General features: G+C 37.6%; 1 protein-coding gene across 1 annotated transcript in view; it reads left to right on the top strand.

The window, feature by feature from the left end:
- The window catches only part of LOC134671501 (uncharacterized), a 36,323-nt gene extending 31,216 nt beyond the window's left edge, over positions 1–5,107 (top strand). The window contains exon 5 of the mRNA XM_063529367.1: positions 2,703–5,107. Within this exon, the coding sequence (XP_063385437.1) occupies positions 2,703–2,791 (89 nt within the window). The 3' untranslated portion in view covers positions 2,792–5,107. The remainder of the gene's footprint in view (positions 1–2,702) is intronic.
- Positions 5,108–12,562: the final 7,455 nt, after the last annotated feature.

Genomic DNA, 12,562 nt, shown 5'->3' with positions numbered 1-12,562 from the left:
CCCCATCTTTATCATCGCCGTGACCGTATTTTCCGGCCTCAGCCAGGGCCCTCCCATCTCCAACATCATTGGCTTGTGTGAGTATTTCATTATCTACTCCATCATCATCATCGCCGTAATCATGCTCTCCTGCCTCAGCCAGCCCGTCCCCAACATCATCTCTAATGTCATTGGTTTGCGTAAGTATTTCATTATTTATCTCAGCCAGGGCCCTATCGTCTTCAACATTGTATCCCACACGATTGTTTTGCGTAAATCTTTCATTATTTATCTCAGCCAGGGCCCGGAATGCATTATTGTTTTCTATGATATTTTCTTAGAAACATTCGTGTTAAAATTTGTCATGCTACTTCAGTCAATCTCAGTACTTTTTGTACCGAGACTGACTGAAATAGCAAGACACGTTCGTACGTTTCCGTGAAAATACGATGGAAAATAATTATGCACTACAACTGTACACCCATTCCTTCGACAAGGACGATCCTTTATCTACGCGGAGATGTGCCGATATGCAATGTGATGACGCACACTCCCCATGCTACAAAATATACAGTGTGGTAAGATAAGACGGGCCCTGCAGGGAAACTACCTTAAATCCTTAAGCTGGCTCATTTTACTTTAAGTAGACATTCCTTTATTTTTAAAAAGAAACAAAACTGCATTCAAAGATTTTCTAAAACTCGCTTGCCTCGCCCCGCGATTCGAACCGACTAAAAATTCCAAAAAATAAACACTCAATTTTGTTCTACTAATCCATACAGTTAATGTTAATGATAACATTTCTCCAAGAAACATTAGGTCTTACACTCGTCTGTCGTGTATAATATCCATAAAATCTAATATTTAATACTCAAGATTTATTTAGACAAGCCAAAATGAAGAAAATAAGAAAAATCTATAAATGCAGTTTTGTTTCTTTTTAAAAATAAAGGAATGTCTTCTTTAAGTAAAATGAGCCAGCTTAAGGATTTAAGGTAGTTTCCCTCCAGGGCCCGACTTATCTTTCCACACTGTATAACGTCCAATGTTTATTTATGTTGTGTATCGATTCATAGATAGCCTCTGCCCGCGACTTCGTTTGTGTGTGTTGTTTTTATTTAGCTATTTAGACCTTGACACATTTAGTAAAGAGTGGAGTGTACATTGCATAGAACCAAATGGCGGGAAAGAGGTGAGCCTTTGCCCACTGCTGAGATTTTTATAGGCTAATAAAAAAGCTCTTTATCAGGCATACTTAGATATTAATGTCACAAAAATCACACTATATGCAGAATTTTCAGAACTTTAAGGAGGTATGAATTTTCGAATCGTGAATCGTGAATTTTTTTATCTTGACCGTAAGAAACAAACAGTAATTTACAAAAATACAGCTTAAAAATAAGACCTGGAGTTTGTTTTGATGATGATTAGTAATAAAAACTGTCCTATGTCCTGCTCCGCGCTTCAAGCTATATCCTGACCAAATTCTTAATCGGTTCAGCGGTTTAAGTATGAAGAGGTAACAGACAGATTAGACAGACACACAGCAGTAGTGTAGTGTTGCAGGTGTCCATGGGCGGCGGTAATCGCTTACCTGACAGGTGATTCGTCTGTTTGTAATTGTTATAACTACCCGAAAATGTACAAATTGTTTGCTTACTTTCATTTAAATACCGAATCTTATTTTGTTAAATGTAAAAATGTTAAATGTAAAAATATATATTGTTTAACGTTAAAGTTTATCGAATGTATACAACTGCTGTTGACCTTCATTTGTATACCTCCGTTCGGTCAGAATAAAGATGATTAAGTCAATTAAGTAAACAACAACGAAACCAGTAATAAAGAGTCTAGAGTGGTATCTGGACTCAGAAATCGTAAACTATCATTTAATGAGATACCTATCGACATTATGTAGTGATGATGATGATGATGATGATGATGTCCTCCCAGACGTATCCGTCGACGGCGACATCCTAACAAATTAAAAAGGGGTCTTAACTATTACGTGCATGGGCGCGAGCGTGGCTCGCAAATCCAAATTTGGTCTTGAAAGTGCGGCAACACAAAACACAGTAAAGCTGCCCAGACGCGTTGTATGTGTAATTGTAGGGGAGGGCTTGGGCCGAGTTTTTCGGAGCTGGCGTTAGGCGTCAAGATCTTCAAGTCGGGTGTTTTCGTAGTATTATGTAGTATGTATATTGTTGTTGTCCTAAGGCACCCCAGAATTGTGTACACCAATCTCAAAATAGTTATTGACATTGTAAGTAGCTACTTTATACAATCTTTAGAATCTGTAGATGTTAAAAACGTAGGTGGTCTATATAAAATCAAACAAAAGCCTATTTTTTGCAGACTGCTCAAAGTCGGCATATTTTTTGTCCAGAATATGATTAATTGCAGACGCTAAAAAGGATTGGCGTGAACCAAAACAGTCTCAAGGGCACTAAAGTCTTGTAAAAGACTAAACTAAAGAATTCTGGTTCTGAATCACATTAAATTGAACTGGTATTGTGGTATTTAATGCTTTACATAAGCAAGTTACTTATTTTATATCACAGTGTAAAAAGTAACAGTGGACCGACACTTTCGATGTTTGCGTGAATGCCTACACCGCACAACTACCTACTGTTTTTATTGAAATTTCTGTATTTCTTGGATTACCTCTAATATATTTTGTATTTGAATTGAATTTGTTTAACATGACCGTTTCCTCTTTACAGTGATCCATCTGTACTTCCTCATGGTAATCAGGAGCCAGTACCACAAGATGGACGACGCCAGCAAGGGCGCCATCTACAACACCGCCTAAGCCCAAAGTACCTCAATGATGTTTCATGTTTAGGGGCCTAGCTTCAGTCGTAGACACGCCAGTCGAAACTTAACCATTCTTGGTAAAAAATCTTTCTTTTTTTGCCGTGCATGAATTATAGGGGGCAGCATAGGAGCCGTCAGATTTTTGCAAGGCTTAACCTTTTCGCCGCCAATGACTTGATATAAAGTCACTACATTTCGTGCCCCACACGCTACTACTTGATATGTTATACGGGTTGTTTACATGCAATTTTTGACATGGCGTTGATGGCACTTTATTATTTCATTGACGTGGCGGCGAAAAGGTTAAATGTGTCGTTTATGCTTCCGATGTAGCCCATAAGATGGCAGAACCTACTGTGCACAAAGAACCGACATGCGTACCGACGAAAACGGTATGTGGCACTTGTACATGTGCATATATGTTTCCGATTCAGGCCACAAGATGGCAGACCCTCCAACGGGTACGCTCCCTATAGAGCAACAAAAACCGTTCTAAAACTAGCTGTTCCGTGAGCTGTAGACCTCGTGTGCGGAACTGAAAACTGAATAAATGTATGGCTCCGCGATTTTGAAAACATCTAACCACCGAAGTTGCCCTCAAAATAGTCAAAATTTCACGAGAAGTTGAGAATTACGATCTGTAGAGGAGAATACGGACATATGAAAGCATTTTTGCCAAAGCAGTAAAGGAGACCTTCGCTTACTTATTCACGTATGTCTGCCTGTAATGCATTTATTTTTTTGACTGGCGATTGTCGACTAACGATTGGAGTCTAAGGCCCCTGGTGTTTATCCCACGCGGCAAAATAAATGTTGCTTATGCCCATATAATTAAGGTAGATTAAGGATTAAGTACTTTTATTTTTCTATTTTTTACAGAATTCGTTTCGAGTTCATGGTTTTTGCATTTTTAATGATAAGCTTTTCTTTTTTTATTTGTATCTCAAAATTGATTAAAAATATATGCTTGTCAATGTAAAATTGTGCTATTTCGACATGTGCTTTTATGAAATATTTGTATTTTCATATTTCATTAAAAATGGATACGACATTTCTTGATATTATGCAGTGTTAGTGTTGTTAGATTAATAAATTAACAATATTTTTTAGACTCTACATTGGAATCCAGGAAATATGATTATTATAACGGAATGTGGTAAATAAGTGCCTGGAAAGATCTCGATTGGTGCCGAATGTATGCAAGCTTTATGCCGTAGTAAGGTAGGATCATAGGTAGACTGACAAAATGCGACTGTTAGGTCTGATGTACTGCCGGAAAATTTCCAAAATTGCGAAATTTCCACATGGAAATATTTTGGTAACTTCTAAAATTGTTGTATGAGAATCGATATTTTTTATTTCCAAAATGAAAGTTTCTCTTGTTTTCTGTGATTTTTTTCAGAAAATTTATTTGAACCTACATGGAAACTGACTAGTATATTCTTATCACACAAGATGTCCTCTTTTTAAATTAAATAAAACTAATAAACGCTATTTACAGATATGGTGCATAGTTGTTTTCCATACTTCAGTCAACCTCAGCACTTTTTGTACCAAGACCGACTGAAATGGCAAGACACGTTCGTACGTTTCCGTGAAAATACGGTGGAAAGTAATTATACACTACATCTGTATTCAAAACTATGTAATGTTAGACGAGTGTTTAGATCTAAGATTATTATAAATTTATAAATGTTTACAGTCTTCTGGGGTAGATATTTAGCTTGTAAGTGTCAGATTCGCCTAAATGTATTAAATGTTATTGCTTAATACAACTTAAATACTTCAGACTGTCCAAAACTCAAATTATATATTAATATTACCTATTTGATAGATTATTTTAATCTACAAAACTGCAAAGGTTAGAAAACTGTAGTAATATTGCATTGGATTATTACTGAAATGGGATACATATTTACAGCTTTTTAAAAGTATATATTATATACCTATGTATTAAATACAACAAAATGTTAATACGAATAGCTTTAGAGCGGATAGTCAATTCTATTCTTGATATTCTTGATGATGATGATGATGATGATAGCATAACTTTAAATCAAGTACATAATAATGAAATACATAATCTATTTATACTGTTTCGATATATTTACAGTTTTTGAGGCTGACATAAAGCATTTATAATACTTGAAACATTTGTAGATTCAATAATTGTAACTGTGCCATTTTGTATATTTCGTATATATTATATACCTATGTACCTACTTATTACCTACTCTACCTTATAATACAATAGGTACCTAATGTAAGTTAAAACTTATCTTTTCTCGAATAAATGTTTGAACGATGAAAACGTGTTTTATTTTTTTGTTTTTTAATAATAATCGTCTTTTAGTTATACCTATTCACTAATTTGAGATACTCACTGAGCTCATGATTCAATTTACGCCCATGCTTATTACCTAACTCAATACATTTTAAATAAAACAAGATTTATAACAATCGGAAATGATTTAATAAAATTATTGTGACAATACATCGTTTCATGATTATACATATACCTAAACTATTTGCTTAAAGCACATAATTATTAGTGTATCTAAGCGGTATGTGATTGGTAGTTAAAACTAAGCACAATTTTTTCTCACCTCTCACCAAAACAACATCTCTCATGAAAGTCATGAAAACTTGTGTTTAAGTAGCTTTTACCGAAACTTATTGCGACAAGGAGGGAGTTTGAACTATGAAAGCTTTTGTTTAACTAGCTTTTACCGAAACTTATTGCGACAAGGAGGGAGTTTGAACTATGAAAGCTTTTGTTTAACTAGCTTTTACCGGAACTTATTGCAACATGGAGGGAGTGAGAACTATGAAAGCTTTTGTTTAACTAGCTTTTACCGGAACTTATTGCAACATGGAGGGAGTGAGAACTATGAAAACTTTTGATTGAGTAGCTTTTACCGGAACTTATTGCGACAAAGAGGGAATTCGAACTATGAAAACTTTTGTTTAAGTGCTTATACCTGAACTTATTGCGACAAGGACGAAGTTCGAACTACGAAAACTTTTGTTTATAGCTTTTACCGGAACTTATTGCGACAAGGAGTGAGTTCGAACTATGTATACCTGTTCTTGCGAGGAGTACAAGGAGGGAGTTCCCCGCAGTTTTTCCTGGCCTTGCGCAGTAGCCCCGGGCCGTAAACTTTGCCCGCGACACCGATCAGAAGCAATGCGAGGATAAAAAGCTTCCAGAATCTGTTAATGAAAAAAATAGTATGTAATACATTTCTAGTACATCCAAATACCACCACATGGTTGGCAACTGTCAGAGGTTTAAATAGAGGGCGCCATAACAGCTTGCCCCTTATTCTATGAGATGTGGCTTAAAGGGCTGGCATCCAGGGTATAAAATTCCATTAAAAGAAAGAAAAAACAAAAATTGGACACAATTCTAGGGACAGGGCAAGCAATGCTGGCGCCATCTGGTAAATGCTTCGACCGGCCAACTCCATTGGAAATTACTCTATTTCAGTTTGCAAGATTTGAAAAGAAACCTATACTTAGCTGAAAATAATTAAAAGGTTGTAAGAATTACAAATCTTATCCAAATTAATGCTGGTAAGTTAACATGTTTTTTATAAAACAACTTTGTACTCCACGGGACAAATTGTAACATTGTCCACTGATTTCATAAAAAGCCTTTCTGAGTATAGACCGACCGCTTAAATGAATCCTCGCCGCTTAAATGAGTTAAGCGTTTGGTCTATTAGGTACATGGTAAAATGTAAAATACAATTATGATTTTTTATTCTTTATTTATTTTTCTTCTTAAGTTAGGTTAATTATAATATGAATATAAAAGTAAAATATAAAAACACTTACAAAAAAATAAAAAAACATTATAAACACATTATAAAAAACCTAACCTAGGGTGCCGCCGGCAGCGGGGCAGGGCCCAAGCTGCCGGTGGTCAGGGCCGCAGAGTGAGGAATCGACGTACTATACGCGCCGTGTCCAAAATTACCGCCTTCTGCATCTGACCCTTGATCCAACCACCTAGCGAGAGTCTCTCTAGGTGTTGGTCGAGACTCTTCGCTATGAGACCGTTCGCTGACACGACTATAGGAACAATGATTATCGAACACAATAATAAAGCCTTTGTACTTCTTACTAATGTAATTGTATGTTATATTTAATGTCTTTTTGTACAATAAAGAGTTTACTACTACTAATTTAATAATAATAAAATGAATACTCACCTATTAACCGGAGCACCGGGCTTCCCCCCGTGTCTAAAAAAACATATAGGTTAAGACAAATTTTAAATATAATAGTGCAATCCAGACTCGCAAACGAGGGGTCCGTACTATTCCGTATTATTGGAAGTCCCACTTAAATATTTATTATAATTACTTATTATGTTTTAATAGGCATTTGTTGTTATAGCGGCAACAGAAATAAATACATTATCTGTGAAAATTTTAACTGCCTAGCTATCACGGTTCATGAGGTACAGCCTGGTAACAGAAAGACAGACAGACAGACAGACAGGCAGAAGGATAAACGGACAGCGGAGTCTTAGGGTAACATTCCATTTCTGGCCGCAGCTGAACTACTAGTACAAACGTGTCGGTGTTATTGTCAATTTCCATAGTAAAATGAATGGTAGTGCTGCTGTCGTTGGAAATGGACTGTCACCTTTAGTAATAGGCCCCGTTTTTACCCTTTGGGTACGGAACCCTACAAAAGGAAAGTTTTTATGGGCTTTTCTTGGTCCCATTATACACTTATGCCCGTGAAATAAAAGGTACGAAGGGAGACTAACGAATGATTTAAGCAGTTGTGTATTACGGGAGCAGGCCGAGTACGCGGGACAGTGGGGCTCTTGAACTGCGGGAACGGCTTTGGTTGTGGCCTGCAATATACAACAATATAAAATAATACGTCTGCCAGAAATAATATTGTATAGGATAATTGTGACGTCCCACGGATAAAGGTACCTTATGGCTGTCGGCGCTTACGCTATTATTAACGCCGCTCCAATATTATTGCGGCGCTATGTGACGTAAGTGCCAGCCGCCATAAGGTACCTTTTAAACTTAAGTCTAGTATCGTAATACCAAAGAGAATAGATAGTATAGAGGGCTATTGCCATAGTAAATTTTGTAGCTACGGTACATTTACTGCCATCTATCGACACACGATTAAAACTTTAAAAAAAATTGAAAATGTATACATTAATCAAAATATGTACACGGATAAATGATTGTTAATTTTTATTGTTCCATACTGACCCATGTTCTTTCACTAATAGGTATGTGTTAAAATTATTAAATATCAGACGGTGTTGTCAACGCCATCTAGTCGAGAATAGGCCAAAGGTAATGGCGCCATCTATTCGAGAATGACTTTAACTTGATTTCCGAGGCACGTTTTTTTCTTTTAAACTTTATTTATATTATACGGAGTTACATATATCTCTGGTAATACTATTGAACACTTACTCATGATCATGTCGTGACGTGGACGACAGACCTCTCCTGAGCGACGAGGGATTTTGCATGCGGACGGGAATGGCCGGACCAGAGGAGATGGAAGATTCGCTTCTCAACCTGTGATACCAATATCAAAACCTATTCAGTACAATGTATAGCTATCCATGCCGTAATCGGCAACGGCGACCCTAGCTAGTTACGAGCGTGAGCTCGAATGTGGCTTGCAAAGCCGAACTTCATAATCATCATCATCTCAGCCATAAGACGTCCACTGCTGAACATCGGCCTCCCCCTTTTTTGGGGGGTGAATGCCATAATCGCCACGCTTGGCAGGCGGGTTGGCGATCGCAGTCGAGTACACCGGATTTGAGGGACGCTGCTGCCCGTCCACCGGTGGTCTTGGACGTGGTTTAAGGACATACACGGGTCCAGCCGAACTTACTTTTAAAAATTCTAGCGCAGGTGGGGCAGTAAAGTTGACCAGACATATTATAGGTGTAATTATAGGAATGTGATGCGGTGGTGGCCGAGTGGATATGACGTCCGACTTTCAATCCGGAGGTCACGGGTTCAAATCCTGGCTCGTAACTGAGTTTTTCGGAACTTATGTAGGTACGGAATATCATTTGATATTTACCACTTGCATATTTTCAGAGAAGAAAACATCGTGAGGAAACCTGCATATATCTGCGAAGAAATTCAAAGGTCCCAATCCGCATTGAGCCAACGTGAGGACTATTTATTGAGTGAGGGTGTCAAAGAGCTAGTTAGAGGTATAGATATATCAAAGAACCTGTATGAAGATGTAGACGGATAAGGCCTTGGTATTCTATCTGCGTCCGATTTGAGATCACAATGGTGGTGGTTCACTGGTCGCCCAGATGCGGTCACACCCAGCCGTGGAGGCCTGTAATAAATAAAAACATAAAATATGGTATATTTACTAGAGATTATTCAATACTAGGCGCGTGTGCACGAATGGGACGCACGCACGCGGATGCCATTTTAGAATAAAATCCGTCGCACGCGTCATCGCCAGTAGACCGATGACTCCTCGCCTGCGCGGTAAGGAGGCGACGGGGTAGGTAGGACGACTAAGGGCGGCGGGGAAGGTGCGGGCGCCGTACGCCTGCCGCCACGGGGACTCATTCGGTGAGGATTCATTTAAGCGGTCGGTCTATAGCGTTGCTCATATAGACCAGCGGTGGAACAAAAATGGGTTTTGATAACATTAAAGTTTTTTCTTTTTTGATATGTTATTGTAAGCATGTTAAATAACATTCATGTAAAAAGTTAGAAAATTTTAGGTGGAGCGTTCGGCCATATTTAAATTTTTAATTTTTGCTAAATAACTATGTAAATATAAAATTAAAGTTACAAAAAACTTTAACATATTCAATAACACTTTAATTTATTCACACTATTCGGTTTTTAGAAATCTGGAACAGCTGCTTTCTGGTGAACGTAAAAACAGGAATTATTATGAAAATACAGAATTAGAGTAGCTGATATTGCAAAATTACGATATTATCTATCAACTTAGTATACATGTAAAAAGTTAGAAATGTAGACAATGTGCTTGTCTAGATATTGATTTCTCGTTAAGCAGTATAGCCAATATTGAATTAAAGTTTGTAGAGTTAATATTACACGGTCATAATAAAGATCTTACTTCTCACACAAAAGATTAGAAATATAAAATCACGGCGACACTAAATACTGATACGTAAGTATGCATTCCGAGCTTATATTAAGTTACATTTCAAACGCGCGGCGTTTGCGCGCGCCGCGCTGTGCGCCGTGGCAGGAGGCAGCGATCGACGGTCGCGGGCTAGCGGTTAGCGCGGTGCCCTTAAAAATACGCAAAGCGTTTATAAAATTATTATCAATGGTAAATAGTTATTTTACACAGTACACTAATGGAAACTTACCTTCCCTTATTTATTTCTATATGTACTAGGGATTGCCCGCGGTTTCGTTTACGTAGAATTCGTTATCGTGTTAAGTACAGAAATAATAGATACATTTGAAAATTATTTTAGGTGCATTGTCATACAGATAACTACCCTTGTTAAAGTATTCTTCAAATTCAATACACAGGTGTCATTTCAATATAATTTTGCGTAATTTGGCGCTTTTAGGTTATAAATGACTAGCGACATATATTTTTTAAGAGCGATCATCTCCGATAATATTTACTTTATCATAAAATCAATTTCAAACTGACGTTATTCAATATTTATCATTTTAAAGTCAATATTACCAACCAACTGATCCAATTTACCTACGGTAACAACTCAAAATTTGCATCAAATTAAATGCCACTTTTCTTATCCGTTACGAACAATCAAGAGGCCCTTTACGAGCTGATGTGGTGAAAATTTGATTTAACCTTCGTCCCTTGAAACCTTCACTACGCTCAAGGTTCAACTTTACGAACCACTAACTACGCTCGTGGTTCAATTTTAGAATGTTTGAATTTGTGAATGCCTCGAACAGCCAAACTGTGGAATGAACTGTCCGATACGACCTTCAAACCTTCAAAGACCCCCATCTTAAAGGTCGGCAACGCGCTTGCAACCCTTCTGGTGTTGCGGGTGTCCATGGGCGGCGGTAATCGCTAACCACCAGATGATCCGTCTGCTCGTTTGCCTCCTATTTAATAAAAAAAAATGTTTCGCTTGTTTGGGTATCAATATTAGCACGAGCGGTTAATCAACAACTTTTCCCCTTGTAAAACAAATAAATAAGGTAGATGAGGTGCAGGCATATGAGGCCCGGCGGGTAACAAGGCCCAGCATTCAAAAATAGCAGTTGCTCCCTATTATTCCCAATTATTCTGAATTTGTACTTGTTGCTAAGAAGGCCCACTGTCAGTGCAGGTAAAAAGGTCTAGTCCCGGGCCTTATTGAACGTTTGAGATGAAATATTAGATTAAAATATTTTAAGATAATTTTCAATATTTTTAATCTCTTAGTAATAAGGTCGATTTGAAGAAACTTCTATGAAATTATGACTTATAAATAACACTTGCACTGCGTGGGCTGTCAAAATTGCTGCAGACTTTTCTTGGTCTAACTCTAATAATTTTTCACTTGCTTTATTGACCTAAAGACGTTTTAAAGAATCAAAAAGTCTAATAACATTGAGGCACTTATACTTTTTAAAGGCAGTAACTAATTACAAGTGACTTTTTTTTGTTAATACATAGGTAGGTATTTACGATCATCATCATATATTTAAGAGTATGACTCTTGTCGGTGGAGCAAATTCCATGTTTGGCGGTCCTCCGCCTTCTCTTTGACAGCCCGATACGACACGACTTTGATCTTTTCCTTTATTTGATCCATGTACGCTCTCCTTGGTCTTCCCCTCTTCCTGTTTGCTTCAACTTTCCCTTCTATGATATTTTTGATAAATTCGTCGTGTCGTATCAGGTGCCCAAGCATCCTTCCTCTTCTATTGTCTATAGTTCTTAACAAACTCCTCCTCTCTCCTACTACATAGGCCACACTGAATGTTTTGCACTACTGGCCACTGGTAAACATTTAAATTATGAATTGTATATTTAAAAAAAATACAGGCTTTTGATTATGGAATGTGACAAATGTTGGCGACAAATCGATCGTCTTTTGTTTTTAATGGCTTGTCAAAGTAAGTCAGTGCGTTGAACGTGGCTTTAACGCGAAAATATTTTTAGAGCTATGATTTTGTTATGATTTTAAAAGTTCGCTTACTCCGCAAGAGTGTAGTGCTTGCCTTCAAGATGCTTTTGGGATTGAAGCACCACATCTGAGCATCGTGAGGCGTTGGTATGGTGAATTTAGTAGAGACAGTATTATTCTAGATAATGATTTTCGTGAAGGTCGACCGTCCACGGCGATCATTCAAGGAAACGTGGCTACTGTGAGACGACTCATTGAAGAAAACCCACGAATCACCTATGACGAAATTTGAGGACAATTAGGGATAGGTATGAGACAAATACAAAAGATTTTACAAGAATATTTAAAAGTCGAGAAGCCTTGTTGTCTTTGGATTCCTCACGAATTAACTTCAGTCCAAAAACAGGTACTTTTTGACTGGTGCCGAGAAATGCTGCGTAAGTACAAGCAAGAAAGTTCAAATGCTGTATATAACATCGTTAGAGGAGATGAAATCTGGATTTACTGCTACGATCCGGAAAAAAGGCATTAGTCCAGTCAATGGGTCTTTCGAAGGTGACAGGAGGCCCATAGAAGTTCAACAAGCCAAAAGCGTTGCCAAACATTTTGATCGTCTGTTTTTTTTAAACGCGACTTTTTTGTACCGTA

Source organism: Cydia fagiglandana, chromosome 15 (assembly GCF_963556715.1).
Source record: "Cydia fagiglandana chromosome 15, ilCydFagi1.1, whole genome shotgun sequence".
NCBI classification, from domain to species: domain Eukaryota; kingdom Metazoa; phylum Arthropoda; class Insecta; order Lepidoptera; family Tortricidae; genus Cydia; species Cydia fagiglandana.
Note: the sequence above shows the minus strand (reverse complement) of the source record. Positions and strands in the feature narration are given on the sequence as shown.